The 27,478-nt window shown below is 44.1% G+C and overlaps 2 protein-coding genes across 3 annotated transcripts; both read left to right on the plus strand.

Moving 5' to 3' along the window:
• Positions 1-1,775: 1,775 nt before the first annotated feature.
• Positions 1,776-12,055, plus strand: grnb (granulin b). Of its 2 annotated transcripts, none has more exons than XM_015962181.3 (16): positions 1,776-1,871; positions 2,151-2,225; positions 2,852-2,992; positions 3,198-3,338; positions 4,525-4,638; positions 5,741-5,882; positions 5,989-6,089; positions 6,488-6,617; positions 6,714-6,805; positions 6,984-7,119; positions 9,305-9,396; positions 9,520-9,753; positions 9,973-10,236; positions 10,310-10,543; positions 10,632-10,889; positions 11,706-12,055. In XM_015962181.3, the coding sequence occupies exons 2-16, from the start codon at positions 2,223-2,225 to the stop codon at positions 11,829-11,831; spliced, it is 2,208 nt and encodes a 735-aa protein (XP_015817667.1). In that variant the 5' UTR covers positions 1,776-1,871; positions 2,151-2,222; the 3' UTR covers positions 11,832-12,055. The 2 variants fall into 2 exon arrangements, with proteins under 2 accessions (XP_015817667.1, XP_015817668.1); XM_015962182.3 differs by having other exon boundaries at positions 10,746-10,889.
• Positions 12,056-15,907: 3,852 nt separating this feature from the next.
• Positions 15,908-25,380, plus strand: LOC107387294 (mitogen-activated protein kinase kinase kinase 14). Its single transcript, XM_015962183.3, has 15 exons — positions 15,908-16,019; positions 16,965-17,202; positions 18,021-18,096; positions 18,808-19,492; positions 19,783-19,920; positions 20,013-20,142; positions 20,223-20,351; positions 21,348-21,452; positions 22,934-23,097; positions 23,189-23,339; positions 23,461-23,967; positions 24,185-24,291; positions 24,368-24,488; positions 24,561-24,661; positions 24,986-25,380. The coding sequence occupies exons 1-15, from the start codon at positions 15,993-15,995 to the stop codon at positions 25,148-25,150; spliced, it is 2,844 nt and encodes a 947-aa protein (XP_015817669.1). The 5' UTR covers positions 15,908-15,992; the 3' UTR covers positions 25,151-25,380.
• Positions 25,381-27,478: the final 2,098 nt, after the last annotated feature.

The following is a 27,478-nucleotide window of genomic DNA, read 5'->3' on the forward strand; positions in this document are numbered from 1 at the left end:
ATCCAACGTTTGCGGCGTTCCGGATCTTGGGGAATCCTGTAGATGGCTCATTCCTTATGTCGTCTGCGTCTGTTCTGCATCCTGGGGCACAACAGGAATCTACCATATTTCCCGTTTGAGTTTTCTGACAACATCAAATAGTTCAACTGCGGGCTTCTGCCTGCCAATATGGCGCCGTTTCGATTTGAGCTGTTGCATGCCGGGAGAAGTGACGTCAATTCCCGGAGCTCTGTTGACTGAAGTGAAAATGCCACGCTGTAATGTTTTCATGTTGGCTTGCTGCTCATGTGCCACAAACCTACAAGACAAACTAAAAATGTGAGTTAATCAAGTGTGAAGACTATAAGGCTGGATTTCTGTGTCCACTGCTGTAAATGTAAAAGCTTTTGGACTAGTTATGAATTTAAAAGTTGTGAAATTGTGGCTGATTTTCTTTTACACAAAAAGGTGTGTGTTCCTCAGAAGGTTTTGTGAACTTTGTGATTCACCCTGAGCTGGTTCCCGAGAAGGCACTTTAAATGACTTTGTTGGATTTTATTTGTGTTGATGAAGGTGAGGATGAGGAGGAACTGAAGGCCTTCACTCTGTGCTGTGAACCATTTCCATCACTAACCTGGTCAGTTGTTTGTAAACTGAAAATTGTTTCTTTCTGTACACGAAAGATTATGGAAATAAATTTGTTCCCACAGTCTGTCTTTGTTTTACATTTTTTATTTCAGTGCAATTCTGGTTTTACCTCAATATAATGGAAAAGATAAGAAATACATAAACCATGTTGAAACAACATATTAAGTTTTTTACTTTACTTTTTAAGCAGGATAATTTGTTAATGTGCTTATTGTTAAATATTTTGTCAATCTGTCTCCGGACAGAAAAATAAATAGAATGTTTGTATTAGGCTACAGCAAGCTAAGATCACAACAAAAATGTGAAAAGAGTTTGCAAAAATACATTTCTTTCAGCAATTTATCTTCTACGTTCTGTAAAATGGGATTTTAAAACACCACGTTTGATTATTAGTAGTAGTTACCACTGTTTGTTTTACAAAAAAGAGCAGTAAGACTCATCAAGAATAATTGTTACAATGATCACTCTAATCCATTATTTATACAATATAAAGTGCTTAAATTTTATGATTTGGTGGAGTTTAAAATATTGCATATAATGTATAAAGCTTGCAAAAATATCTTGCCCATAAATGTAGTCATTGTTCATAAGAAGGGAAAGCAGTTATAATTTAAAACGACCTGAGGTGTTGAAAAACAGTGGCGCAGTGGTTAAGGGCTGTTGCCTCGCAGCGAGAAGGTCTTGTGTTCGCGTCCGGTCCTGGGGCTCCTCTGCGTGGAGCTTGCATGCTCTATCCGTGCGCTACCTCCTTCACATTTATTCATTATGTGGTCCTGTGTTTTATTTACATTCTAAGTACAACTGTTGTTTTTATTGAAAATTCTTTGTTAATAATGAAGCTGTTTATGTTTTTATTTTGTAAAAAGGGGCAAAGCTTCATAAGATGTATTCTTCTGTCTGCTCCTTTTCATTCATGGATTTTGGATAGAATTTTATGCATATTGATTTTATTCTGATCTGTTCTTTTACCTTTTTTTTCTTTGAATTCAATAAAGAAATAATAAAAACAACAACAACAACAACAACAACAACAATAATAATAATAAGAAGAAGAATAAGAATAAGAATAAGAATAAGAATAACCGGAACTAAGTAGTTTGAACTGACGCCCTCTCTTGGTGGCTGTGGTGTACTCCACCATCTGAATCATACCACGTGCCCAGATCACGTGCCAGTGTGTCATGTGACTCTAATTTTATAGTTTAATCGGTGTTTTTGTTGTACTTGGGGTCTCGGGGGATGCAGTAAGAAACATTTAATTATTTTCTATTTAATTTTTCACCAACTATGTTACAACCAGAGTCCATTTTCATTGCAGAACGGTTATTCATTGGAGCTAGCTTAGCTTTTAGCCACCAAGCCTGCTAAGTTAATCAGTTTGTTTGAATTCTAGAAGCTAACGCTAGCTAGCGTCTGCTCCTGGTCTCGTCCTTCAGCGGATCATTCTTAAACGGCTTATCTATGAAAGCGGCTATCTATGACAGAATTAAGTCATCTAATTAGTTTTGTGTTTTTTTTTACAGGTTGTGAGAGGAGAATGCTGCACAGTGGTCGTTGATAACAGCCTCTCTCCTTCCTTTCACAATCTAGCTGAAATGGTAACAAAAACACAAAATCGGGTTATAAAATGTGCTTCTGTACAGTAAAACTGTCAACAACTCTTAAACATTGATAGGTGCAGCTGAAGCAGAGGGCAGCACCTGCTTTTCTTGCTTTTACGAGTTAATATAACTGAGTTTCCTGTAAACCTTATTTAAACAAAAGCACATAAATTAGATTTCCTCAAGTGGGATGTTGCGTCACCCGTCCTTGCTGAACTAGCCTAGTGAACTAGACCAAATTCTTTGCAAAGTTTGTTAAATAATAGTTAAATAATATATTTATTTAGTCTGGCTTGCCAGGCTACTGCTGAGCAGCAAAATACCTTATTATAGCCAGTGAACTTGCCACGAAGTTAATAACGTACAGCTGAAGTATTTTCATACGTTCTTACATATTGGGGAAACCCTACTCTTGGTCTCTTTTAGTTGTTAAGGTCTGAAACCCACATCCTGTATTTAAGGTCGTGGTTTGTTTGAAGCAAAAATCCACTTTATCTGTAGTAATATTTACAGAGCTGCTGAGCACACTGAGGTGTCGAACAGAACAGCATGATAACACACGCTGGTATGTTTTCAGAGCACATTTCAGCACATCTAGTTTGACTTTAGCTGGTTGTGTTCAGACTCTGCGGATGGGGTTCCTGGCTGTAGTTCTGCTGGGCCTGAGCTCGGCATTGGTCTGTCCTGATGGAGGGACGTGTGAGGACAAAGAGACGTGCTGCAAGAACAACTCAGGAGGATACGGCTGCTGTCCTCTGCCACATGTGAGCTGCTGACTTGTATCCTACTAATGTAGCATGTAAATGTTGTATTCTGAAGTTTTGAGATTTTTGTTAAACTTTTTGATGAACAGTACAGACATTTGTACAGATGAGAGGGACCATGACCTTCATCTGACTTGTTTTTACCCTGCCATTTGTCCCGTTTGGTTTATTAAATGTATTTTATCCTTGTTGCATCCACATGCAGGCAGAGTGTTGTTCTGATCATCTCCACTGCTGCTATGAAGGGACGCTGTGTGATCTGATCCATCAGAAATGTGTGAATAAAACTGTATCCCTCCCCTGGGTGAGGCGACTCCCAACCAAGCAGAGTCCACCTGTCCCTCAGGTAACACAGGTTATGTCATACTTCTACCTGTGTCTTTTTGTCCCTTTGGACCTTGTAGTTTTATTTTTTGTTAATAAGGTCCGAGGTGAGCCTGAGGTTATCTCCCCCATTCCCGATATCCTCCTGTCACCTTTTGTCATCTGCAAAAATGGGAGCGGCGTGAATATTGGCACGCCCACAGTTCAGCCTGGTTCTGTTGTGTTTTTTTATGTCAAATCTTGGACGGGTTGTTCTGAAACTGGGATTTCGTTTGTGTCTGGGCGCTGGCTCAAACAACAAAGATTCTGATTTAGAGAGAGTCTGACCTGTAAACACTGTTAGCTCTAACGCTGTCTTGGTGTGTTTTTAAACCAAAGTTCAGAGTTTACTGACTGAACACACACACACACACACACTTATGCCGGAAAACATCAGCTGAAACTAGTGATGTACCGATATGAAATTTTTGGGCCGTTACCGATATTAATATCACTGTTACGGCCGATAACCGATATTTGCCTATATCGATATACTGACATTAATACTTCTAAAATCAGCAGATTTTGTATAGATTGAAACTGATTAAAGCTGAATTTACGTTATTATTTACACGCACCACACACATTTATTCTTCTGAGATAATTACAATCACTGTCACATGACTAAACAAATACACATCACCCCCCTCGCCCCCTGAAACAGAGAAGCAAATAAGATGGAAAAAATATCGGTTGTTAACTTTGGTTCAGTTTTAATTATTGGACCGATACTGATATGTTTGAAAATGACTGACGTTGGCCGATACCGATATTGATGCCGATATATAGTGCATCCCTAGCTGAAACGTCTTGGCGTGATTGTGAACGTTCTTTGAGTCTGCTGACACTTGTTAACCCTGCAGATGAAGTCATGCGATGCATTTTGTGCAGATTAAGGGCGTTTTCTGATCATTTTTGATAGATTTAGATTGTGTTTCAGTATGATTCTGTGTGCATGACTTCGCTTTAAAATGCAGCAAAACACAAGTCCCGTGTAATAGCAGCTAGTGTAAAAACTTGGTGTTGCTGCTCTTTTTCCTTTGATGTCATCAGGAGTTTTCAGGACTTGTTACGTACGTTTACAAGAACAGCAGCTGAATGTTCAGCCGGCTCATACAATTATTCTCTGGTTGTTTCTCTGTGTTCCTGTTGGCTGTGGGATGGATCAGCGTGGAGGCAGCGTCAAGGCCGTCTTGTGTCCAGACCACGAGTCAGAGTGTCCAGATGACACCACATGCTGCCAGCTCCCTGACAGCTCCTGGGGCTGCTGTCCACTACCAAAGGTTTACCAAACTTAACATCTTTTCTCCTAAAATCCCAGTCTCTCCATGAAGAACATGGCTGTGTGTTCTGTTGGGCAGACTCTTGCTGTGGGTCTGAAACTGGAAAAGATGAACATCACAGAGGAGATGAAATACGTCCTCCGGTCTCTGATGGTTCTTCTCATTTATTCAGAAAGCCCAGATTGGAACAGACTCCAGGACAAAGCCTGTCAGCTCCTTACAAACAGACGGTTGAGTGACTGTTTTTGTTCCTAAAACAGTCACTCAAAACAGTTTAAACCACTAAAATATGCTAAAGCAAAACAACCTTTTCAGGAGGAGGGCGGGTTTTAAAGACCAAGAATGATTTGAACTCATTCACTGCCAGCGTTTTTACTGATTTTTGAGGAGTCACAGAACATTGTGCTCTATGATCATGTAAACGCCAAAACTACCAAAAGGAAGAGTAGACTCACTCCGTACATCAGGAAGAATCCACGTGTTTCTAGCGTTATCCGTTCTTTAAAGGGACTTTATGGAGTTTTGAATTTTTATGCTCGCGATTGCCCCCTCAGGCCAAAAGCGTAACGGCAGCTTCAATAGTAGGCTCGTGCACGAGGCGTGCATGCTGTACGTGCACACTCAACAAAAATAACAGCTGAGACAGTCCCTTGTGTGTGTGTGTGTGTGTGTGTGTGTGTGTGTGTGTGTGTGTGTGTGTGTGCGTGTGTGTTTAACCACGTGAAGGGGGTGTGGTTTTGGGTGTCTTTCAACGGGAGCAAACAGGACAGAGAGGCAAAAAGTCATAGGCCAGCTATTAACAACTGGTTCACACCGTAGGTTCACACACACACAAACAGCAAGGGGGAGGGGGGTGCAGAGAAAAGGCAGAGAGGAAATGGAGGACACCAAGTGGTTAAAAGAAAAACTACGAGGCACGCCTCGACCGGAGAAACAAGCGTCTGGTCTGAACTGAGGAGCAGCGAGCAGCGGCCGAATTTCGTGAGCGCTTCGCGGTGCTTCAGCGGCCGGTGTGTCCCCGGCGTCAGGGTGTTTGTGTTTTGATTTTAACTTTTGGTTCCTGTCGGCTATTTTCTGATCCTTGTTTATTTCCTGTTTGCAGGCGGTGTGTTGTGAAGATAAACGCCACTGTTGTCCAGAGGGAACAACGTGTGATCTGGTCCACAGCAAGTGTGTTTCTCCGTCATTCCAATCGATCCCACTGCTGGAAAAACTTCCTGCTAAAAGACTTGGAAATAAACTTGGTGAGGATTCCTTGTGTTAACAAATGTCCTTGGTTTAATGGTTGTGTCCTAATATGAGGACAGAAACCATCTCTACTCTTAACTAACAATGTTTTGACCTCTGCAGCTGTTGCAGTGATTTGTCCAGGTGGGAAGAGCAGCTGTCCAGATGCGTACACCTGCTGCCTGCTGACCAGCGGAGAATACGGCTGCTGCCCTTACCCAGACGTACGCTTGAACACTATTCCTGGTTCTTCTGCTCGTTTCATTCATGTTGGTTGTTTCCACGGATTGTGCTTTATCTTCAGGCTTTCTGGGTCTGTGATGTTTCTGTGAGTCTGCGGTTTGAAACCAGATTTAACTGAAGTAGTGATATGTGTTACCTGGGTAACAGAACAGCATGCAAACTGTGAAGATTACTTTTTACCAGCTGTGAGAATTCAGGCACCAAATGGAGAGTCTAATGACGGGAGTCGTTTGATTCTTTTAAAGCAGAGAAACTCGGCGGCAGTTTCAACTGAAGCAGCACTAGCCTGAAACCACGGGCCAGAGATCCAGAGCTAGAGATAAAAGTTTCCACACAAATGCTCCCTGATGCGTCTGTTTGTAATATCTATCATGTGCAGGCCACATGCTGCAGCGATCATTCCCACTGTTGCCCTAGCAACACGATCTGTGACCTTGAACATGGAGTCTGCAGGTCTGCTGAAGTCCTGACCCCCCTGATGGAGAAGATCCCTGCTGTGTCCACTGATGGTGAGCTGCTTTACTGATACTCATACTGGAGAATGTGTGTCTGGGAAAACAAAAACTCTGAATAAAGATGATTAATTATTGGTTCTTGCGTCTCAGTTGTGTGTCCAGACAGGAAGTCAGCTTGTCCTGACCAAACTACCTGTTGCCTGATGAAAAACGGGACCTATGGCTGCTGCCCACTGCCCAGTGTAAGTGATTAACAGGAACACCCCAGAGGTGAAGCATCACCTAGCAAGAGATGACGTCCAGCTGCCTTTTTGTTTGTTGGGACCTGCTAGTCCATAGCCAGTGTCATGGTTTAGATTACAGTTTATTGTAAGTGTAAATGAATGAATGAACAGACATCTGTCTTGTTGTTTTTTGCAGGCTGTGTGTTGTTCAGACTATGTCCACTGCTGCCCTGCAGACACACAGTGTGACCTCCAGCACAGCACCTGTGTCCCCGCTCAGGACAACATGTCCGTCTCTAAGGTCTTCGCTGCTGTGAGGCTTCAGAGCAGAGGTAAGTGGAGAGGTCAACAGTCAGCTCTCACTTGGTGGTTAATGCAATAAAAGGTACTGACAGTCAGCTGTTCTCATCTCAGACTTATTGTTAAAGCTGTTTTATCCTTAAGGTCTGTGACTGAGTTCACAATTCTAAGTGTGTGAAAGTGTGAAACAAGTTTCAGTTTACTTAAGAACTGTGATGGAAACAGCGTAAGTAAAGCATACACTCTGATGCAAAGAGGTAGAGGTCTGATGACAGGTAATATAATCTTCCAACGCCTTATTGTGACTTTTCTGAGCAGTAGTTGTTTTAAACACCAGAAACTAACTAGTAGTTTGAAACTTGCTCCAGTCAGAGGTCTTCCTGTTTACAGCAACTCCACTTGCTTTGTGATGTCTTTGGCAGCTGTGGTCCACACTATAGATAGATAACTGATGGACCCTCATTAACTCATTCACTGCCAATGACGACTGAATTCGTCATTTGCATTTTTTACCGTTTGAGCATCGGAACGAGCCCCCGCGCTGAGAGAACAAACATCTCAGCCCTGAAGCCGATCCTCATCCGCGTACGTCACATGTCACGTGATCAGGAAGCAGACCATCCATGTATTAGGAGATCGTTTTGGGCCGTTCCTGTAAAAAAAAAGTGAGGCGCGAACCAGAAAAACGTCTGCCGATCACAATTCAACAACGGATTATGAAAGAACGGATAACGCTCGAAACACACGGATTCTTCCTGATCAGGGTATCTGCAGGTCCTTAAAAAGTCTTAAAAAGTCTTAAATTTGCTTTTCCAAGTTTAAGGCCTTAAAAATCCTTAAAAATGACAAATAATCCTTAAATAGTTTCCAAAGGTCTTAAATTACCAAAGACCTAATAAACAAGATTCTTTTATTTCCATAAAATTTTCGTGAATTTCTAGTTATTTCAGCATTTTTTGTGTACGATGTTGGCATAAGTGGAACCATACACATTCGGTTGGTTGTGAAAGGGGGCTATTTTTAGATGAGCATGCTAGTGGGAGCTTGCGCCATGGGGAAGTGCAACATTAATGGTAACTGGATGGCTAATCCAACGTTCACGACGTGGTTAGCACCGGTTCCAGGCAATAGCCGGAAATTATAGCTTAAATTTAATTTTAAAAAATAGCTTAAATTTGGTCAAAGTGGCCTTAAAAAAGGTCTTAAAAAGTCTTAAATTTGTCTCCCTTAAACCTGCAGATACCCTCCTGATGTAAGGGTTAGGGTTAGGGTTAATCAATTTCCCTCTGGGATTAATAAAGTATTTTTGAATTGAATTGAATTGAATTGAAGAGGTGAGTCTCCGCTTTGTTTTGGTTGTTTTGACGTCGACATCATCCTAGCGTGCAAGTTCTGTGACTCTTAAAAAAACAGTAAAAACGGTGAGAAACGCTGGCAGCGAAGGCCGTTAGCGATCAGGAAACGGCCGGCACTGAATGAGTTAAAAAGAACCAAATTATGGCCTCAATACCACCAGTTTGTTTTATAAAAACTGTTTTAAACAGTTGTTGCTAGGGATGTCCTGATACAACTTTTTCACTTCCGACACCGATTTCGCAGCCTTCAGTATTGACCAATACCGATATCAATCCGATATGATATCAGCACAAATCATACGTACTTTTACCTATTTCATAGTGTGGAATGTGTGAAAGTCTTGATCAAGTGACATCACTCAATCGGAGAACAAGAGCCAATAACAGTAATTGTGAAAAAATGACAGATTTTTTTAAACCATTGGTTGCAAAGATGTGAACCTTAACGAACCGCTTATATCAGAGATTTTTGATGCAGTCCGATATAATCCGATACACAGTTTATGGGCCGATATCGAATTACTTTTGATAATGATATCGGAACGGGACATCCCTCGCTGTTGCTTGTGAATGCTCTTTATTGATATTGATTGATTTATTGTGCACAAAATTCAGATTTAGCACCTGGTTTAATTCAGTTTTCTAGAACCGATTCAGCTTCTGTGACATGAAAATAAGGTGAAAAACATCTTGATATCGGCCTTGAAAATCGGCCCAAAATATCGCCAGCAATATAGGTCGAACTCTAACCAACGTCCTGTGGCCTGGTCGCTTTATGTGTGGGAGGAAACCCCGCTGGATGCTGCTAGCGTCCGTCTCAGATTCACTGAGGAGATGAACCAGGTTTGTGTTTGTGTTCCAGTTGTTCCCTGTAACGACTCGGTGTCCTGCGCTGATGGAAACACCTGCTGTAAATCTGCAGGGGGAGGATGGGCCTGCTGTCCTCTAGCTCAGGTTGTGGTTCACTCACTAACACTTCCTTTAGCTCCACCTCCAACCAACTGCCACGCTGAAATGTGCTTTTCCAACAGTTTAATCCAGATGAGTCAGTCGTAACTAACCCTGTTTCCCCTGCAGGCTGTTTGCTGTGAAGACCACCTTCACTGCTGCCCCCACGGCTCCGTCTGTAACCTGGAAGCTAAAACCTGCGACGACCCGTCTGGGTTCCCTCGGAGGCTCCAGTGGCTGACCAAAGTGCCCGCTTTGAGCTCGAGGCAGCGGGAGGAGACGTGTGACGAGCAGACGTGTCCCAGGGGCAACACCTGCTGTAAAGGGGAGTCTGGACTGTGGGCCTGCTGCCCTCTGCCTCAGGTCAGAACCGTGACAGTTACATGGCATCATGGGTAAATGTCTGCTGACACTAACAGCTGGAGGTGTTTGTTCTTGGTGAAGTCTTCCTCTGCTCCTGCATGCTGTTTGTTTATAACTACAGTATTAGTGAACTAGGTGTATGTTTTACGTTAAGACTTTACAACAGTGCTGAAACCGCCTGGTTTGATCGGTGGCTGAATAACATCCTGCTGGTTCCAGGCTGTGTGCTGCAGCGATCAGCAGCACTGCTGTCCACAAGGCTTCCGGTGCAACGTGGCCAAGCAGAGCTGTGACAGAGTCGGACACCTCGGCCTTCCGTGGTTTCAGAAGGTCCCTGGTCGGAAAAACGAGCCCAGTCGGGTTGACTCCAGTCGAGCTCCGTCTGACAGAATCGTGTGCGACGCTCAGACCAGCTGCCCCAAAGACACAACCTGCTGCTTCATGGAGAAAACCCACAAGTGGGGCTGCTGCCCGCTGCCACAGGTCAGTCCACTTCCCTGCATGTTCTGTACGATAAAGCACAGGGGTGCTCACAGGTCCACTTGTCCTCCTTCAGGCTGTGTGCTGCCAAGGTGGGAACCACTGCTGCCCCAGTGGACACACCTGTGAGCCCCACCGGTCCACCTGCTCCAGAGGTCCTAACACCATCGCCTGGTTTACCAAACTGAGCGCTCGGACCGAGCCGATGGACGTGAGCGACGTTAAATGTGATAACAAAAGTAGCTGCGCTTCAGGGACAACCTGCTGCAGGCTGCCGAGTGGAGAGTGGGGCTGCTGCCCGCTGGTGAAGGTCTGAACAACACCGCTCTCATCAGAAGCCATACCCCGGTGTGGAGTTCTGCTTTACTGAAAACGTCTGGTTAAATGTTTCTTTTCAGGCGGTTTGCTGCGACGACCATGAGCACTGCTGTCCTCAGGGATACAGCTGCAACATGAAGACAAGTACATGTGAGAAGAAGGTTGACTCTCTGCTCCTCACCACTCTCCCTCAGAGTGAAGTGGTCCGGTCCAAACCAAGGGAGGCGGAGGACGATGGAGACGTATCATGTGACAGCACGGGGGTGTTTCACTGCTCCAAACAAGAAACCTGCTGCAAGGTCTCAGACACGGAGTGGAGCTGCTGCCCGACTCACAAGGCATGTTCACCTAAAGGGTTTGCAGTCCTGATCCTGAAATGTTTTAGTTGTTTCTCTGCTCCACCACACCTGATTCAGTGGTTGAGTTGCCTGTTCAGTAGCTCACCGAGCACCACAGGAACCTGTTAGTCACCCACTGATTAACATCAGGTGTGTTGGAACAGGGGACCAGCTAAAACAGACTGGATAGTGGGTTAGGGTTTGCTTAACACAGCAGCCTCTCTAGAAAGTGGGCCAGAACTGTACTGAGCCCCACTGACACCACCAGCTGGTTTGAGTCAAACGGCTTCCTGTAGCATGCTACGCTTGGCATTCTGGGATGTGGTAGAGAACATAGACATCAGGAGATCCTAGCTGGGTAAACTGGACCAGAGACGGTCCTCCATGTGGACTGGCTTAGAACTCAGGATTCTGGCCTCCAGATCTGACCTATCAACTTTAGGTCTGAATGAGGCCTGAGTTTCTAATGGGCCATTCCCATATGTACCGGTTCGGCCCGGGCCGGGTAGCCCCAGTCGGCCCCAGCCTGGCCCGGTTAGGGTTAGGCTTGCTCTAATGGAAGGTGTGAATTTGCTGTCAGCAGTGGGTGTGTTGGCCCTGGTCGGCCTGAAGCAGACCCCCTCGAGAAGAGGGCTGAGAATGAGCCTTGGTTGGCCCGGAAAAATACCAGGCCACCCAGATATGTAAACAACCTACGCTGCCCGGCCCGGGCCGACCCGGTACAGATGGGAATGGCCCATGAAGGCCATTTTTTTCACCAATTTCTGCTCCTTTTAAACCAGCAACAGTTTTTGGTGACCGTGTTTTCCTCAACAGGCCGTCTGCTGCTCCGACTCAAAGCACTGCTGTCCTGTTGGCTTCTCCTGTGACCTGAAGGCCGGAGGCTGCACCCAGAACCAGACCTGGGGCAGAAACAGAGACTTCTTCCCTCTGGGCTTTTAATCCTTAAAGACAGAGGAATTCTTCCTGTTGGGTTCCTCTGAGGGGCATTCGCTGTTTTTATAGTTTTGCTTTAGGTGTGAAGATCAGAGCAAATATATAATTTAAGGGTAAAACTATTTCATGAGCTCAGAAAGCGTTGGGTTGACTTTGATTGGACAGCTTCTCGTTCAGCAACATTTAGTTGTAAATAATTTGATCAAACCAGAATTTCTTAAACCCACCCAAAGGGCCGCATTTAGAGTTTAGGTGCAGCTTGTTGTTTTTCATCTGCATGGGTTTTCTTTGGAAAACGAAACGTTTTCACAGCTGCAGGCCTACATAGGTTTTAATCTGAATGAAAAAATACTAAAGACAGAAAATATTAGAGGCTTTTAGATAGAATATTTTGATTTTTGGTTTAATGACAGCGGAGCTTCAGGTAGAACTAAAGGGGTTCAAACTACCAACTCAGTCTTTGTGGAGCTGTGGAGGATCTAAAGGTCTACTCTGATCTTTACTCAGGAGAGCTCGATGGTGTCTGATCAGCTGTTTAGTTTTTACCTTGATGAGAGTAAAGGAGTGACAGGAGGTGAGCTCATCCTGTGCCTTGAGTCGTTCCTGCCGAGTCTAAATAAGTCGCTCATTTCAGATATTTGTGCTTTTCACTGACAGAACATTTTATGTACGCGAGTTAAAAACTGCGCCTTTTTCTCTTTAACAGCTCAGACTCAGGAGAACGTTAACAGTCAAACACATTTTCTGCCTTTTTCAGTGTTTTGATTTTAGATGGGTTTTTTTTTTATCTCTGATTTTGTTCATTTGCTTTTTTCAAAAGTTTGTAAATGAAATTATGATATAAAAACAATTCAGCTTGGCTCAGTTTAGAAGCTCGGTCACAAAGACTGAAACCAAACAAGTAGGAGCAAATATGCAAATGCCCATAAAGTTTCACAAAACATAGAATAGTTTTCTTTTTGTTTCCTAAACATTTTTTATTTTGTATAACATATTTTTTCTTTTACATTTTTATGTATTTTCCTTCTGTCCTTTTCCTCCTATAATCAGGCGTATTCGCTTTCTTAGGAAGTCTTCTAAGACGTTTAAATTGAGAAACTGCTTGCAGACACCAGCTCCTCTGTCTCCGAGGAAAGTTCTCCTTGTTCTGGACTCAGAACACGTAATGCACTGATTACTGATTTATTATTTATTTATTTTTCTGTAAAATGCAGATAAGTATAAAGTTTAGTGAGTTAATCTCAAAAGTAAAGGTAAATAAAACAAAACCGGTTAAACAATCATATTTAGTTAACAAAGTTTGAATTTTCTATTTATTCTTGACGTTGTTGGTTTCAGTCCCCTGTGTGTGAAAGTTGTGATGTTTTATGGTGTTTTGTATCTCGAAGCCTCTATAAAGTTCATGTTTGGATATTTTTAAATGAACATTTCATCTTGAAGCCGAAATAAAGTTATTTAAAGCCTCCTGGTGATGAAGGATTTCCATGAAGTCATCCTGCGCAGCAACAGGCCCACACACTTCCTCTAGCCTTTGACGTCTTGTCAGAATGTTGCTATGATGACCACAGTAAACAGGAGATGGCTGAGAGGAAACGCAGCTGTGGGAGAGGGTGAAGAATTGTTGGGCCTTCTGGCCCCCTAGTGGAGGCAGACAGACACACCAGCTCAGGATTAAACACCAGGGGTCTCATTTATCAAACATTGCGTAGAATCCTTACTAAAACCGTACTTGAGCTCAACAAAAAAAATGTACTTATGCCAAGCAGGTTTGTGATCTATCAAACATGGAGTACGCACAGCTGCACGCGATCTCCGCTTCATAAATCGGAGACTAACGAGAATGTTTCTCAGCTGCATTTTAGTCACATCCCGCCCTCACCACGCCCACTTACTGCCATAAATAGTCAATGCAAAGTGCCTTGTGGATCTCATGCATAGACATAAGCCGGCTGTTGCAGCGCTCCGCCAAAGACGATGGCGACCGTAGCTCAAGGCAGATCAAGGAAGCGCAATTTCACAGAAGCAGAAATTCAGGTACTTGTGGGTGAGGTGGAGAAATGAAAGGAAGTGCTTTTGCAAAACAAATAAGAAAATTCACGGAGTGGCGCAGCGTTGCTGAAGCCGTCAATATTGTGAATTCTTCAGAGAGATCTGTGGCGGATATAAAAAAATGGTCCAGTCGGGATTCGATGCCCAGACTCCCAGGTGAAAGTCACGCACGCTAACCAGTCAGCCAAACAGAGATCTCCCTTGTCCAACTAGCCAGGGTGCATGATCAATCGGGTCACAGTGACAGGACACACACACCGTTACAGACGCATGACATTCTGTCTCAATCTGTCCCCCTGCTGATATTCTGCATTCCGTACTCTGCGCTTCAGGCTGTGTGTGCGTGTGGGGGGGTCTTGTTCTGTGTGAAAACGAAGCAGTACAAGTGATAATGCTGCAGGATTTCATAATTTTATCCTTCTCAGCAGCAGCACTGCAGGTGCTCTCCACGTCCAACATGTGCGTGAGCCAGGTCCTTAGTCAACTTAAAGTTGCACACATTTTTCCGCTCAGTTTTCTTTCATAAATCCCAAAGTTTGCGTGGAAAGTCGCTTATGCAGTTTTCTGACCCCGTTTTGTGTGTAAGCAACCTTGATAAAGGAGGGCCCAGCTACATAGACCTTCACTTTTCCTTCTCCATGATTTAAAAAACACCAAACATTCATACGGATGTCAGAGTTCAGCCAGAGACAAGCCCAAAACACTCCCACTCAAAAACGGTATGCTTATAAACATTATGGGATTCTGGTGTCTCAGATCTGAACTCTGACCTCTGGTCAGACTAAACCCAGAGGAAATGGTTTGAGTCTTGAGCCTTCATGTGATTGCTCTGAGATCAGAATTCTTGCTTTGTTTTTTGTTTTGTTTTTTCAAAAACGTTGGGAGGAAGTTTTGATATTGTTCATAAAAAGTTGCTAAGATGTCCAAACAAGCAGAAACAAACGGGTTAGAGTATTTAGGCAGACATGGACAAAGGACAATGATGTATATCTGGAGTGCCTTTCTGAGTCAGAGGCCTCTAAAGTGCTTTACACTAAAGTCAGTCATTCATCCATTCACACACTGATGACGGTGAGCCGATGGAGTCCAGGCTGCTGAGCACAGGCACCACCGGTCCCTCCAACCACCACCAGCATGTACTCTGGTTTGCTTTCCTTATTATGAAGCTTTCACTAAGACTCGTCATGGTGTGAAAACACCTGAAAACGCTGTAAGCTTTTCAGATCCATGTTTAGTCAAATTCACCTTGCAACAGCAGAGGAAACCCCGGCGTGCGAGTAAAATGTCTGCAGCCTCGCTATTGGTCCCTCACATTCACATGTTGCCAGGGGAGAGCTCCCCTGCCTTCATTCCTGCAGAAATCCAGTGGACTGCTCAGACAGCTGATCTTCTACTGATCACTCACAGATACTCTTAACTCTTCTCCAAGGATCTAGGGACACCCTGGACAGGTCTCCAGTCGGGGACAAACACACACTCACACAGAGGCAACTTAGAGGTACTAATCAGCTTAACATGAAGGTTAGGTGAGAGGAAACCTACACGTGCAGGAGGAGAACATGCTAACTACATGCAGTAAGGTCACAGCTGGGATTCAAACCTGTGACCTTTGTCCTGTGAGGTAACGGTGCTGCCAGCTGTACCACCAACCATGCAGCCCAATAACTAAATGTTGTATCTAGCCTGAGTTCTGATGGTGTAATCTTAAATCTAAACCTAAAACTAATCTGTTTTAATCTCTGAAATCAGATTACATCAGTTTGAGTTAGTCTGGTCAGGTTTTTTTTTCTCTGGCTGAAGTGGAGTTCATCTCAGGGTGGGCAACTCCAGTCCTCGAGGGCCGGTATCCTCCATCTTTTTGTTATTTCCCAGTTCCAACACAGTTGATTCAGCAGCTCATCAAGCTGCAGAAGCCAGCTAATCTCCTGCTGAATGAAATCAGGTGTGTTGAAACAGGGAAAACAGTAAAACATGTGGGATAGTGGCCCTCGAGGACCAGTGTGTGTGTGTGTGTGGGGGGGGGGGGGCACATGAGAGCCAATCAGATGAGCCTGTGGGAGCAGGAAGCTGATAGTGACCAACAGGAGACCCCACCTCACAAGCCTGTTTGGATCTGATATGAATCAGCAGCAGAGGCTCTCAGAGGTAATGTCCCATGTACATTTGACTCTGTAAAGGTCTGCTTTATGTCGCAATGTGTGTGTGTGTGTGTGTGTGTGTATGGGGTCCTGACCTGTCTCTGGATCTTTAATTCAGCATGTTATGAAAGAATAAATGTTCTTTTTATTTAGTCTTTAGAGCTTTAGTTTTAGCTACGTGTGTGTGTGCGTGTGTGCGCGCGCGTGTGTGTGTGTGTGTGTGTGTGTGTGTGTGTGTGTGTGTGTGTGTGTGCGTGCGTGCGCGTGTGTGTGTAGGTTTGTATGTGAGTGAACGTGTGTGTTGATCTCCAGAGTTTGCTGTCACCATGGTGAACTCTGCAGCAGAGGACCTCTGACAGCTGCTGGGTTTGGAGGCAGAAATGTGTTGGATCTATTTTTACTCATCTAGCTGCCGGTGTCTTTTCATTCTCGCCTCCCAAACACCAACATGAGAGTGTTGCCAGGTCCCAACCTGCTCCCACTGCAGGAACGATGAGCTGGAAAACCGTGGGAGTTAAAAATGGAAAACCCCTTTCATAAAATAGTCAAACAAGACTCACTTTGGGGTTTTATCATCTTCTAATTGTACAGATGGCATTAAGGCTCATATTTATCTAGACCTGAAACTGACAAAATAATAAAATCAGATGAAAATTTAAAATTACACCTTTAAGGCAATAAAATGATAATTTTTAGGGATCTGCTCCCAAAGTTTTCCATCTTAATCATACTTTTTCAATTAACATATTGTATTTGAGTTATTCCATTCATTTTTATTTGTAATGTTTTTATTTCATTATTTAGTTCCTTAAGCTTCACCTTTAAAGGTGCTGTCTGCGGTTAAAATGCTGCATAGGAAGGTAAAAACAGATAAAACATTAAAAACCAACAAAGCTTTACCTTTAATTAGAAATATATTTAAAGGTTACAAACAGCTGGTGTCTTCCTCCAGGTGTCCTCTTACAGAGGCATGTCCGCCCCTCAGATGTTTGACACCAGCTCTTCTGTAATCGTCATGACCCACGGGTCAGAACTTTCCCCTGGAACCAGCAGCGCGAGACGCGAGGAGAAGACGAACCCCGTGGTCCAAGCCGTCAGTCCACACCTGACCAAAGTCATGCAGCTCGGTACCGCCACACCTGTGACGACCCAACAGGACCACAGCTTGTCCATTGTGGCTCAAGCTGAAAGTAAGAACACCAAACTGGTCTGCTGACACATTCTATGACCATTTTCTAAAAGTACAACAAACGTGTTGAAGAGTTTTTGAGTTAACCAAGTGGAAATTGGAAATTTGGAAACTTCATAAAGTTCTGATGAGTCAAATTAATTTTCATTCAGTGCTACAGAAAAATAGGTGTCTCAATCTGTAGGTGATGGAATAACGATCAAGAATTTGTGTTTGTGTCCGATCCTGATGTTGCAGGGAGTAGAAGTAAAGAAGGTACTTAGGATCTTTGGTACATTACAACAGAGAGGGTGGAGAAGAGGTGAAGAAACGTGTGAAGCAGGTTGAATTGGGTGGAGAAAAGTCAGGTGTGATGGAAGGTTTCAGTGAGAAAGAACAGTAAAGGTGAAGAAGACAGTAGTGAGACCAGCCTTGTTGTCTGGTTTAGAGGCCGTTTCCATGCGGACGAGACAGCAGGCAGAACTGGAGGCGGCAGAGCTGCAAGTGACGAGGACGGATGTGGAAGGAGTCCATCAGAACAGCTCATGTTAGATGTTTTAAAGTCAGAGAGGCCAGACGGAGGTGGTTTGGACGTGTCCAGGGGAGAGGCAGTGACTACATAGGTAGAAGGATGCTGAGGTTCTGAGAGCAAAGAGGAGATTTATGGATGTGGTGAATGAGGACGTGAAGGAGCAACAGATACAGGAGATGGCACTAAACTGATGATTTGCTGTGGAGACTCCCAAAGGGAAAAGCCCAAACAGAAAAACAGTTTTCTGACAGTTAATGAGAATAAATAAGTAAACATCTCTCAGAGAAAATAAACGTTTAATTTACCAGGAGAAGATTTGCAGGAGTTCAGCCTCTCCAACACTCAGCGGCTCGCCTCCAGATCTCAGCTCTACCAACGGCTCAGGTAAAATATCCTTCTTTCACCAGGTGAGAAGCCCTCCCGCCTGGTCTGTGACACTCACAGCAGTCCAGATTATTCAGATTAAATGTTGTCTATAACATTAAACATAAACTTCTGTGTTTATGCCAGGAAATAAATTCATCCTGCAGTCAGAAAGACTCTGAATGTTGTTTAAAACACATGCAGCCACTTCCAGTTTACACCTCACCTCACTTCACCTCACCTTCCTTCACTTATCCGGGGCACGGGTCGCGGGGGCAGAATCTCAAGGGCCTCCCAGTCCTCTCCCCGGCCAAGTCCACCAGCTCCTCAGCTGGGACACCCAGGCGTTCACTGGCCAACCTAGACATGTATTTCCTCCAGGTGGTCCTGGGTCGACCCGGGGGCCTCCTGCCAGCAGGACATGCCCAAAACACCTCTCGAGGGAGGCATCCTAACCCGAACCACCTCATCTAGCTCCTTTCTATGCCATTTTACCCACAGTGCAATAAACTTAGTTTGTGCTCTTTTAATCCCGCAGATTTGAAAAGAAAATGTAATTATATGCGAATGCAGTGACACCTAGTGGTAAAAAATGTTAAAGCACCTTAACAGCCATTATTATTATTACTATTATTATTACTATTATTATTGTTGTTGTTGTTGTTGAATAACAATCAAGATTTTAAAATGAAAACACAGTTCTGTCAGTTTTATGTTGTTTTCTGTCTACAGACCTCTAAGTGAAGACGCCTTCCTTGTCAGTGATGAGGAGGAGGAGGAAGAGGAGGAGGCAGCTTGGAACGAGCTTTTACATCAGCAGCTCCGCAGAAAGCAACGCAGGAAGACTCGAAGCAGACAGAGGAGGCTAAAGGATGGAGGAGAACCTCCTGTCATCCAGGGTCTGTGGGTCCAGGAGATAGACTGGTTGAAGATGACATCATCCACTGAGATCATCCCGCCTCCTCCTCAGTTTACAGACTCCTGCTGTCATGGCAACCACCTGCAGACGGGCCATGCATTTGATGACAGCAGAAGTTCTGACTGCGGGTCCATCATCACTCATGAGGACAAGTCGGACTCATCCTGCCGCGCTGATACCGCTCTGCCTGGAGCCCAAACAAACATGTCAGGTCTGACCTTTGACCTGATGCACATCTCTGGATTTGACACCTCCCATCAGTCAGAGTGGGATTCTGACTCTAGTCTGCAGGGAGTTTCAGACTCTTCGCTGAGCAGCGTGAACTCATCCCAAAGGACCTGTAGTTCTGGTTCTGAGCCCGACTCTGAAGCGTTAAGAGGCAGAGTGATTCAGATCCCAAAGCTGCTTGTTACAGCTTTATTCAGAGAGTCAGTGGAACAGATTCTGGATGGCTGGAAGACGAATAAACCTGCAAATGAAGGATTCATATTTCATCATGTAAGGACTTAATGTCAGCAGGTTTGTGTTTTACAAGCTCCTCTTGTTGCTTTACTGTTAAAGGTCCATATTTTACTTTTATTGCTTCTTGTTGAGTCAATAAAAATGAAAACTTCTACATGTTTACATCCAAAGTATGAACCCTGTTTGGGACCAAAAAATAAAAAACTACCAGGAACCATCTAGTTCCAGGGAAAAGGTTCTGAGATATTTTTCTTCACACCTCTGACTTCTCCTTTTGTTTTAACTTTCTTCCCATTTTATGGCGTGTTTTCATCTGGTTCTTCAAGCTGCTCCAACCCAGTACCAGTTACCAGTACAGGGAAGGAGTGGAGTACAGTGTTCTCCACCACATCCAGAACGGCTCCTACGGAGACGTGTTCTGTGTCCAGGACAAACACACCGGGTTTACATGTGCTGCTAAAAGGGTGAGAAAAGAGTTCACTCAAAGGGGCACTTTGAACCTGGAGTGATGTTGTTGAACTGAAATGAACTGATCTGATGCTCTGGTCGACCTCAGATCCCTCTGCGTCACTTCAGCGTGGAGGAGGTGAGAACGTGGAGCACCCTGAACTCTCCTCGCGTTGTTGAGCTGTTCGGAGCTGTGAGAGACGGACTGAATGTTGTTCTCTTCATGGACCAGAAACCAGGTAAACAGAACCCTAAAGCCTTTAACAAACTGTCCCACTAGACTGAAACCAGATGAATCCAACTCTCCAAACCACTTCAGCTTGTTTGGGCCAGGTCCTGAAGGAGGTGAGCTGCCTGCCTGAAGACCTGGCCCTGCATTACCTTCACCAGACACTGGGGGCACTGGAGCACCTGCACCACAGAAAGGTGCTTCACCTGGACGTGAAAGGTGGGCTTTCATTTGTTCATCCATGTGTTTGAGCTACAAAATCTAATGTCATATCAGCAATCATCTGTCTGACTTTATTGTGAGTAAAAATACTAAAATAAAACTCCTCCACAGAGTAAAGGTCCTGTATTTATTGTTTTAAGGTAAACGCTTGACTGTCGGAACGGGTTTGAATTCTACTAAGAATAAAAACTGAAGATTTAAGTTTTGCTCACAGTCTGATGAGGACTTGGCGATAGTTTCGCTTTTCGGCGCTGTCAGCAAACATTGAGCTGTATGATCACACGGTGTTCCTGCACGCTGCAGCAATGAGATTTAAGATTATCATCAAAACACCTGGAACCTCTAAACCCCCATGATCCAGACCAACCAGTCAGGTGGAGGAGAACACTTCAGAGCCGTGTCCAGGACTTTTAAAATGGGGTGGCCCATGTGGGGCACTTGTTTATTTATGGGTGGCACCAATGGATATGCTTATTTATTTACACAAATTGTTTATTTATTTATTTATTTGCTTTCTAGTGAATTTTTGAGTTTCACATTACACAATCACCATATTTTTTTTCCTCTTCATCTTCTACTTTTGTGGTGGTTAGCAAGTCACTTCTTGTTGCATTACTGCCACCAACTGGAGTTGAGTGGGATTCTAAATACTATGTATGTGAGTATGAAAAAATATTAATAGTAATATTAATACTACACATCTGGGCTAGAAAACAAGGTGAAATGTGCATGCAACCACACACTATTATTGGAGTTTACAACTCAAGCCTTTTGTCGACAATGTACAGTCAATTTAAACGGGAACTTAGTGGGGTGGCACCTGGGGTGGCCAATCAGATTCTAAGGGTGGCATGTGCTACCCCAGGCCACTCCCTGGACACGCCCCTGGAACACTTGATGTTTGGAGATTGGAGATGCCACCAATGCAGCTGCAGAAGTATCTATCAGTCCACCATTTATCCTCTCTGAATGTGTGTGTTGATTTAATTCCAGCGGAGAATGTGCTGCTGTCTGCAGACGGCAGGGACACGTTCCTCTGTGACTTTGGTCTCTCAGAGATGTTGGATGGCAACAGGGGGAGCTCCAAGGCTTTCAGAGGTGAGTTCATGCCCAAACATTTGCAAATGAACAAGTTGGAACAGTTCAGGTAAACTAGTGGCAGAGTCAGACAAATCAGCATCAGAATGCCTTCTCATAGACTTGCGTCCAGAACACATAACGTTGTGATTTCTTCCTTTGCTACAAGAGGAGATCTGATTAAATAACTTAGATAACTCATCACAACCATAATTGTTCGAAAAGGAATAGGAAGAAGCGTAGCTCATTTCACCTATCCCTAAGTCAATTTACTCATACTTAAAAATAATTCAGAATATTAGAATACAACAACTTCTGAACACAACATCACATTACAACAACGTTAATACATGTTATCACTACAGTACACACGGTATACAAATTAGTGATCCTCTAGTCTATATCTGGAAAAAAAATAATTCTTTATATAATGTCTTAAATTGCACTATATTTAAACTTTCTTTGACCTTGTCTTTCTGCAAACAGGTTTAGAATATTTTCAGGCAGTATTTTTTATTTACTTTGTACATAACTAATGCAGTCCTAAATTATATCAAGTCTTTGAAATTTAAGGTTTGTAATTTTATAAACAAGCTATTTGTGTATTCATTACATCCCACATGACTGACCCACCTTATGGCTCGTTTTTGTAACGTACAAAGTGCATATAGGGTGGTTTTATAGATGTCTCCCCACACTTCAGCACAGTAAGTTAGGTATGGTACTATCAGTGTGCAGTACTGTGTACACAACGCCTTTAGATTCACAAAATGTCTTGCTTTTCCCAACACCCCAATGCTCCGTGCTACCTTTCCTTTAACATATTTTATGCGAGGTTTCCAACATAATTTGTGATCAAGGATTACACCCAGAAATGTATTTTCATACACTCTTTCTTTAATAATATCATTTATAGTTATTGCATATGTGTGTTTATTTCACGTTTTCCAAACAACATAACTTGAGTTTTGTTTAAGTTTAACGACAACCTTATCAAATCAAACCATAGTTTCAGTTTAGCCATTCCTGCTGTTACCAATTTACAAAGATCTTGCAAATTCTTTCCCGAAGCGAACATTTTTTTATCATCTGCAAATAAAACACATTTTAATGCCCTGGAAACCTCACGCAAATCATTAATATACTGTCTTCTTCTGTTTCCTTAAGAAATGTGCTTTTTTGGCAGTATCCGCATTTTTCTTTATCAAGTTTTCAATTAGGTAGACGTTGGTTCCTTTGAGCATTCTTCCTTGTTTCAACAATGCATTTTTGTGCCTTCTATTAGCAAAGCCAACTATCATAGCTGGTTTCTCTGCTTTGTTTCTCCTGGGTAGAAGATGGCATGTCTCAATCTCTGTTTTGTTAATGGCTATGCCCTTGATGTGGAAAAAAGTAGTAACCTGTTGCTCCATTGACTGCATCGGTCTCTGTGGGCTCACCGCTGCTCAGCAGAACTGCCGTTCAAAGTAATGAACCGTAATTATCAGAGTTTTATTTTGTAGGAGCTGCCTTCCCCGGCACAGAGACCCACATGGCCCCCGAGGTGGCCCGAGGGGATCCGGCTTGTACCAAAGCTGACGTGTGGAGCAGCTGCTGTATGCTGCTGCACATGCTCAATGGCTGCCAGCCTTGGACCCGTCACTTCTCCCATCCACTGTGTCTCCACGTCAGAACGTCTCTTCCACTCTCATTTCTCTGTGTTGGACAAAAGTAAAAATAAAAACTATCTGCATGTATTTTCTTGTTTTTTTTTCCAGATTGTACACGAGCCTCCACCTTTGTGGGAGGTGCCGTCCACTTGCAACAACTTCACCGCTAAAGTGTTCAAAGCTGGACTCCAGAAGAACCCAGACAGACGAGCATCAGCACAGAAGCTCAGGAGGAGGACCAGCAAAGCCCTCAGAGCAGGTGGGGACACAGACTCTCCTGTTAATCAAGTTTGTACATTTATAAAAGACATTAAAATGGACAACAGCCACGGAGGTGTTTGGCTCTGTCTGCATCCTTCATGTGCATGTTTTCCTCTTAGTTGGAGGTCTGAGTCCATCTTCCATCAAATCCACCTGTCAGAGGTTGTATGGATCACAGAAACACAGCTCTAGTGTCCCAGATAAACCAGCTGTCTCAACTCCAGATGTGTTCTGGGTCAGCCCCTGGAGAACCCAGGCAGTGGACCAGGACAGCGATGAGTGGGATGGTGACACCTCGGATCTGGAGTCTGAGATTGGCCCTTTAACCAAAGAATGGGACTCCTGTCCTAGATCACTGTGGGACCAAGTGGACTGGGAATCCGGTTCTGAATCAGATGTGGATATTTACATGGGAGAGGAGGAGAATGTTCAGGAGACCTGTCGGAAAACCGACAAAAACTATGAAGGAGACTGGGAGGAGGAGGAGGAGGATGAAGACTGTGACTCCTCTGCCTCCACAGAGTATCTCCATGCTCTCAGAGGTGTTTTCCCTTTGCTGCAGAAAGGTTTGCAGATGGATGATGTTTCATGGGGATCTGGGGCAGAGCTGGAAGGCCTCAGAGAAGGTGAGTTATAGAAACCCGGTGGATAATTGTTTTGGTTTTAGTTCGATAAACCCAAAACTGACATGAAAGGTTTTATCCATCTGTCCTTGAAGGGTTTAAGGAGCTTTTATGTCTTAAATCTCATCATGTAGACTTTAATCAGTCAGTGACGGTGAATGACGATTGTGAAGATGCCTTTGTTATAAATGTAATAAAGATGAAAACAACATGCCCTCAGATGTACCTGTAGGCACCATGTTCCCGACTCCGTCCCCAGAGCCTCGAGATGAGCCACCATCCTGTTTGAGCTGCTCTGACTCCTCACAAATCAACAAATCCGAGACGGTAAGGACAGGTGGAGTGAGAACAAGGCTGTGAGGATCTCAGCCCTCCTAATGTCACATTTCTGCTCCTCTTTAAGGACTCTGACCATTCCTCTGATGACCTCAGCTCTGGTGTCTTCTCTTCCTGCAACAGCCAAGCGGACACACGTGTGGAGTGGTTAATGTCAGCCAATCAGACGTCCTCTTGCTGCTTTGAGGGTAAAACCAGGAGTCCTTCTCAGTCCGCCTATCACAGAGGATATCAAATAAACATCTCATGGCCTTTTCCAGGTGTTGACATCTGGATCGAGAACACTCAGGGGGATTGTTTGAGGATCCGAGAACATCGCCGGGTCAAAGTGGGTCACGTTGCCATAGGAATCAGTGATCAGGTATGGAGGTGGGGTCAGTCACTATAGTGACCTGTGAGGAATTTGATGTGGTTTATTTTTTTGACAGTTATATTAGAAAATACTTGGAAATATCTGAAACGCCCCTTTAAATACTGATTTACTGACAACCTGCATTGTTCTGCCTCTATTTAAATGAGTTAACTGAAGAATGTCTGTTTTGACTCTTGGTGAAACTCGGTTTTAGATAATTCAGAACGTTTGATTAATAAGTACATCAGCCCTTGAGCCTACAGAGTTGGTTGCTCTGTGCTGATGGCACGTTTCAGTTTGATCTGATCCTAAATCCTCCCACCTGTCTCTCAGATGTCAGGGAAAGCCTTCAGTTTGGAGACTCTGGACAGGAAGACGGTGTCCTTCGACGAGCAGATAGAGGAGTCTGGTTCGTGGTTCCGTTGTGTTCCTGCTCCAGATAGATGTCAGCGCTGGAGGTGGAGGATCCGGGACGGCAGGCTGGAGCTCCGGGAATGAGACGGTTTCTGGTGCTGCTCATTTTAGAAGAAATCCTTCTTGAAACCATTGTTTTTTTTTTTTTGTTTTTTTGTTAGTTTGTTTTTCTTAAAGCCTGAAGCACATAAACGGACCAGATTCAGTGACAAACAGCAAACAACTCTCAGGATCAATATGTAGGGCTGGATTTTAAGGTTTATCCACAAGGAATTCTGCAGAAGGAGAAGGTAAACAGCAGAAATCCTCCGACGTGTTTCAGACACTGAGCTGCTGGCTGTTGAGGAGAAAACATTCCTCTGATTAGAGGACATCCAGCAGCTCTGGAGCGGCGCCTGTTTGAACAACCATCTGCTGACTCATCAGATCAGGCTTCACGTTTCCAAACTACAGCCTTGGATTTCTGGTCCTAACATGGATACAAAACCTGTTGTTTGTTTGGGAAACTGCTCACACTAGTTCAGCATTTTGAGCTGGTTTAGCGTTTCTAAAGCCTTTTTAGTAAATTCCAACTATTCTGACCTTTGACCTCTAACATTAACAGATATGCTGGAAGTCTGAGTCCTGGGGTCACTATCCAGCTTGTTTTGGTTGTTTTCCTGCCTAAAACACCTGATTTTAATCAGCAGCAGAGCAACCGGCGTCTTCAGAGCTTGATGAGTTGCTGAACAGGTGATTCAACCATTGAATCAAATGTGTTGGAGCAGGGAAACGGCTAAATCATACAAACTCAAAATATTGTATCGCCTTTTGTGGAATGTCAAAACGTTTTAGCTTTTTAAAAACTGCTAATTTTCCATCCTTCTACAAAAGAGAATCCTTAAAAGATAAATGGCCTGTGTTTAGCACCTTCTAGAGTCCTAATGCCCCCAATCACTTTACAACACAATCAATCATTCACCCATTCACACCCTTGTGGTGATGAGCTGCGTGTGTAGCCACAGCTGCCCTGGGGCACACTGACTGAGGAGATGCTGCCGAGCACAGACTCCACCAGTTCCTTCGACCACCACCATCAGCCAATGTGGGTGAAGTGCCTTGCCCAAGGACACAACGACAGCAGCAGACTAAGCTCAGATTGAACCTGCAAACTTCTGATTGCAAGGCAGTCACTTAACTCCTCTGCCACCATCGTTTTAAAGTCTTCTCATGTTCACTACTAAAAGTTAAAATGTTTGTGTATTCGGGTGTGTTTTAAGATTTATATTTCATGGGAAACTTTTAAAATCCTTAAATCTTGAGTATTTCTGGTTATTTATTACTCCATCCATTTTCTGAGCCCGCTTGTCCACGCAGGGTCACGGGGGGGGGGGGGGGGGGGGGGGGGGGGGGGCACTGGTGCCTACCTCCAGCGGTCAATGGCCAATCAGGCGGGGTACACCCTGGACAGAGAGCCAGTCCATCGCAGGGCAACACAGAGACACACACACCTAGGGACAGTTTAGACAGACCAATCAACCTAACAGTCATGTTTTTGGACTGTGGGAGGAAGCCGGAGTACCTGGCAAACTCCATGCAGAAAGACCCCAGGCTGGGAAGCGAACCCTGGACCTTCTTGCTGCAAGGCAACAGCTCTAACCACTGCTCCACTGCGCAGCCCTATTTATTACTCAATAAGAAAATCATTATCTAAAGGCCTTTGTGTTTTATAGATCCTTATTTTTGTCTCAGGCTTTCTATTTGTCAGAACATCCTATTGTGAATGTTTAAGCACTAGTACAGAAGTGAGTGACTTTGTAATTAAAGGTCTGTCTGTTAGAGTAATGTGAAGTTAACCATGTATGAACTCCAAGTTATGCAACCACTGTTCCCTGAAGAAGAGGAACGAGTGGTATATGGGACGTCACGCCACATGTGGCCTGGCTGAAGAAGGCAAATTACGCCAGGTTGTGGGCCTACCCAGGGTGGACTGGCCATCTGTGAGTTCTGGAGATATTCCAGGGTTGAATTTTCGTCCCAGTCAGCCCCTGGCTCCCCCCACCCCCAGATGAACCTTTAAAGTAGAGAAGGACAAACCCTTGTTCAGCAACTCCTGCAGAAACGTTAGCACATCCACAACAGAGCTCTACGAAGGAACCATGGTTCTGACCAGACTCCATTGCTCAAAATCCCTCCATTTATAAGCATAAAAGCCCGTATTAGAGTAAGCTCTCGAACTCTGAACTGTGGCTACCGCTGCTGGAGGAAGACCCCTAGCTAGTTTGAAGCTGCCATTCCCCCCCCCCCCCCCCCCCCCCCCAATAAAAAGCAAAATGCCATTTTAAGTTGTGGAAAGCAAAAGCTGTTTAGACCTAGAAACTATGACTGGTGTTCAGCAAGGGAACATGACCTAGGGATGAAAGCCAACAGGAG

The sequence above is a fragment of the Nothobranchius furzeri genome, chromosome 16 (genome assembly GCF_043380555.1).
Source record: "Nothobranchius furzeri strain GRZ-AD chromosome 16, NfurGRZ-RIMD1, whole genome shotgun sequence".
NCBI classification, from domain to species: domain Eukaryota; kingdom Metazoa; phylum Chordata; class Actinopteri; order Cyprinodontiformes; family Nothobranchiidae; genus Nothobranchius; species Nothobranchius furzeri.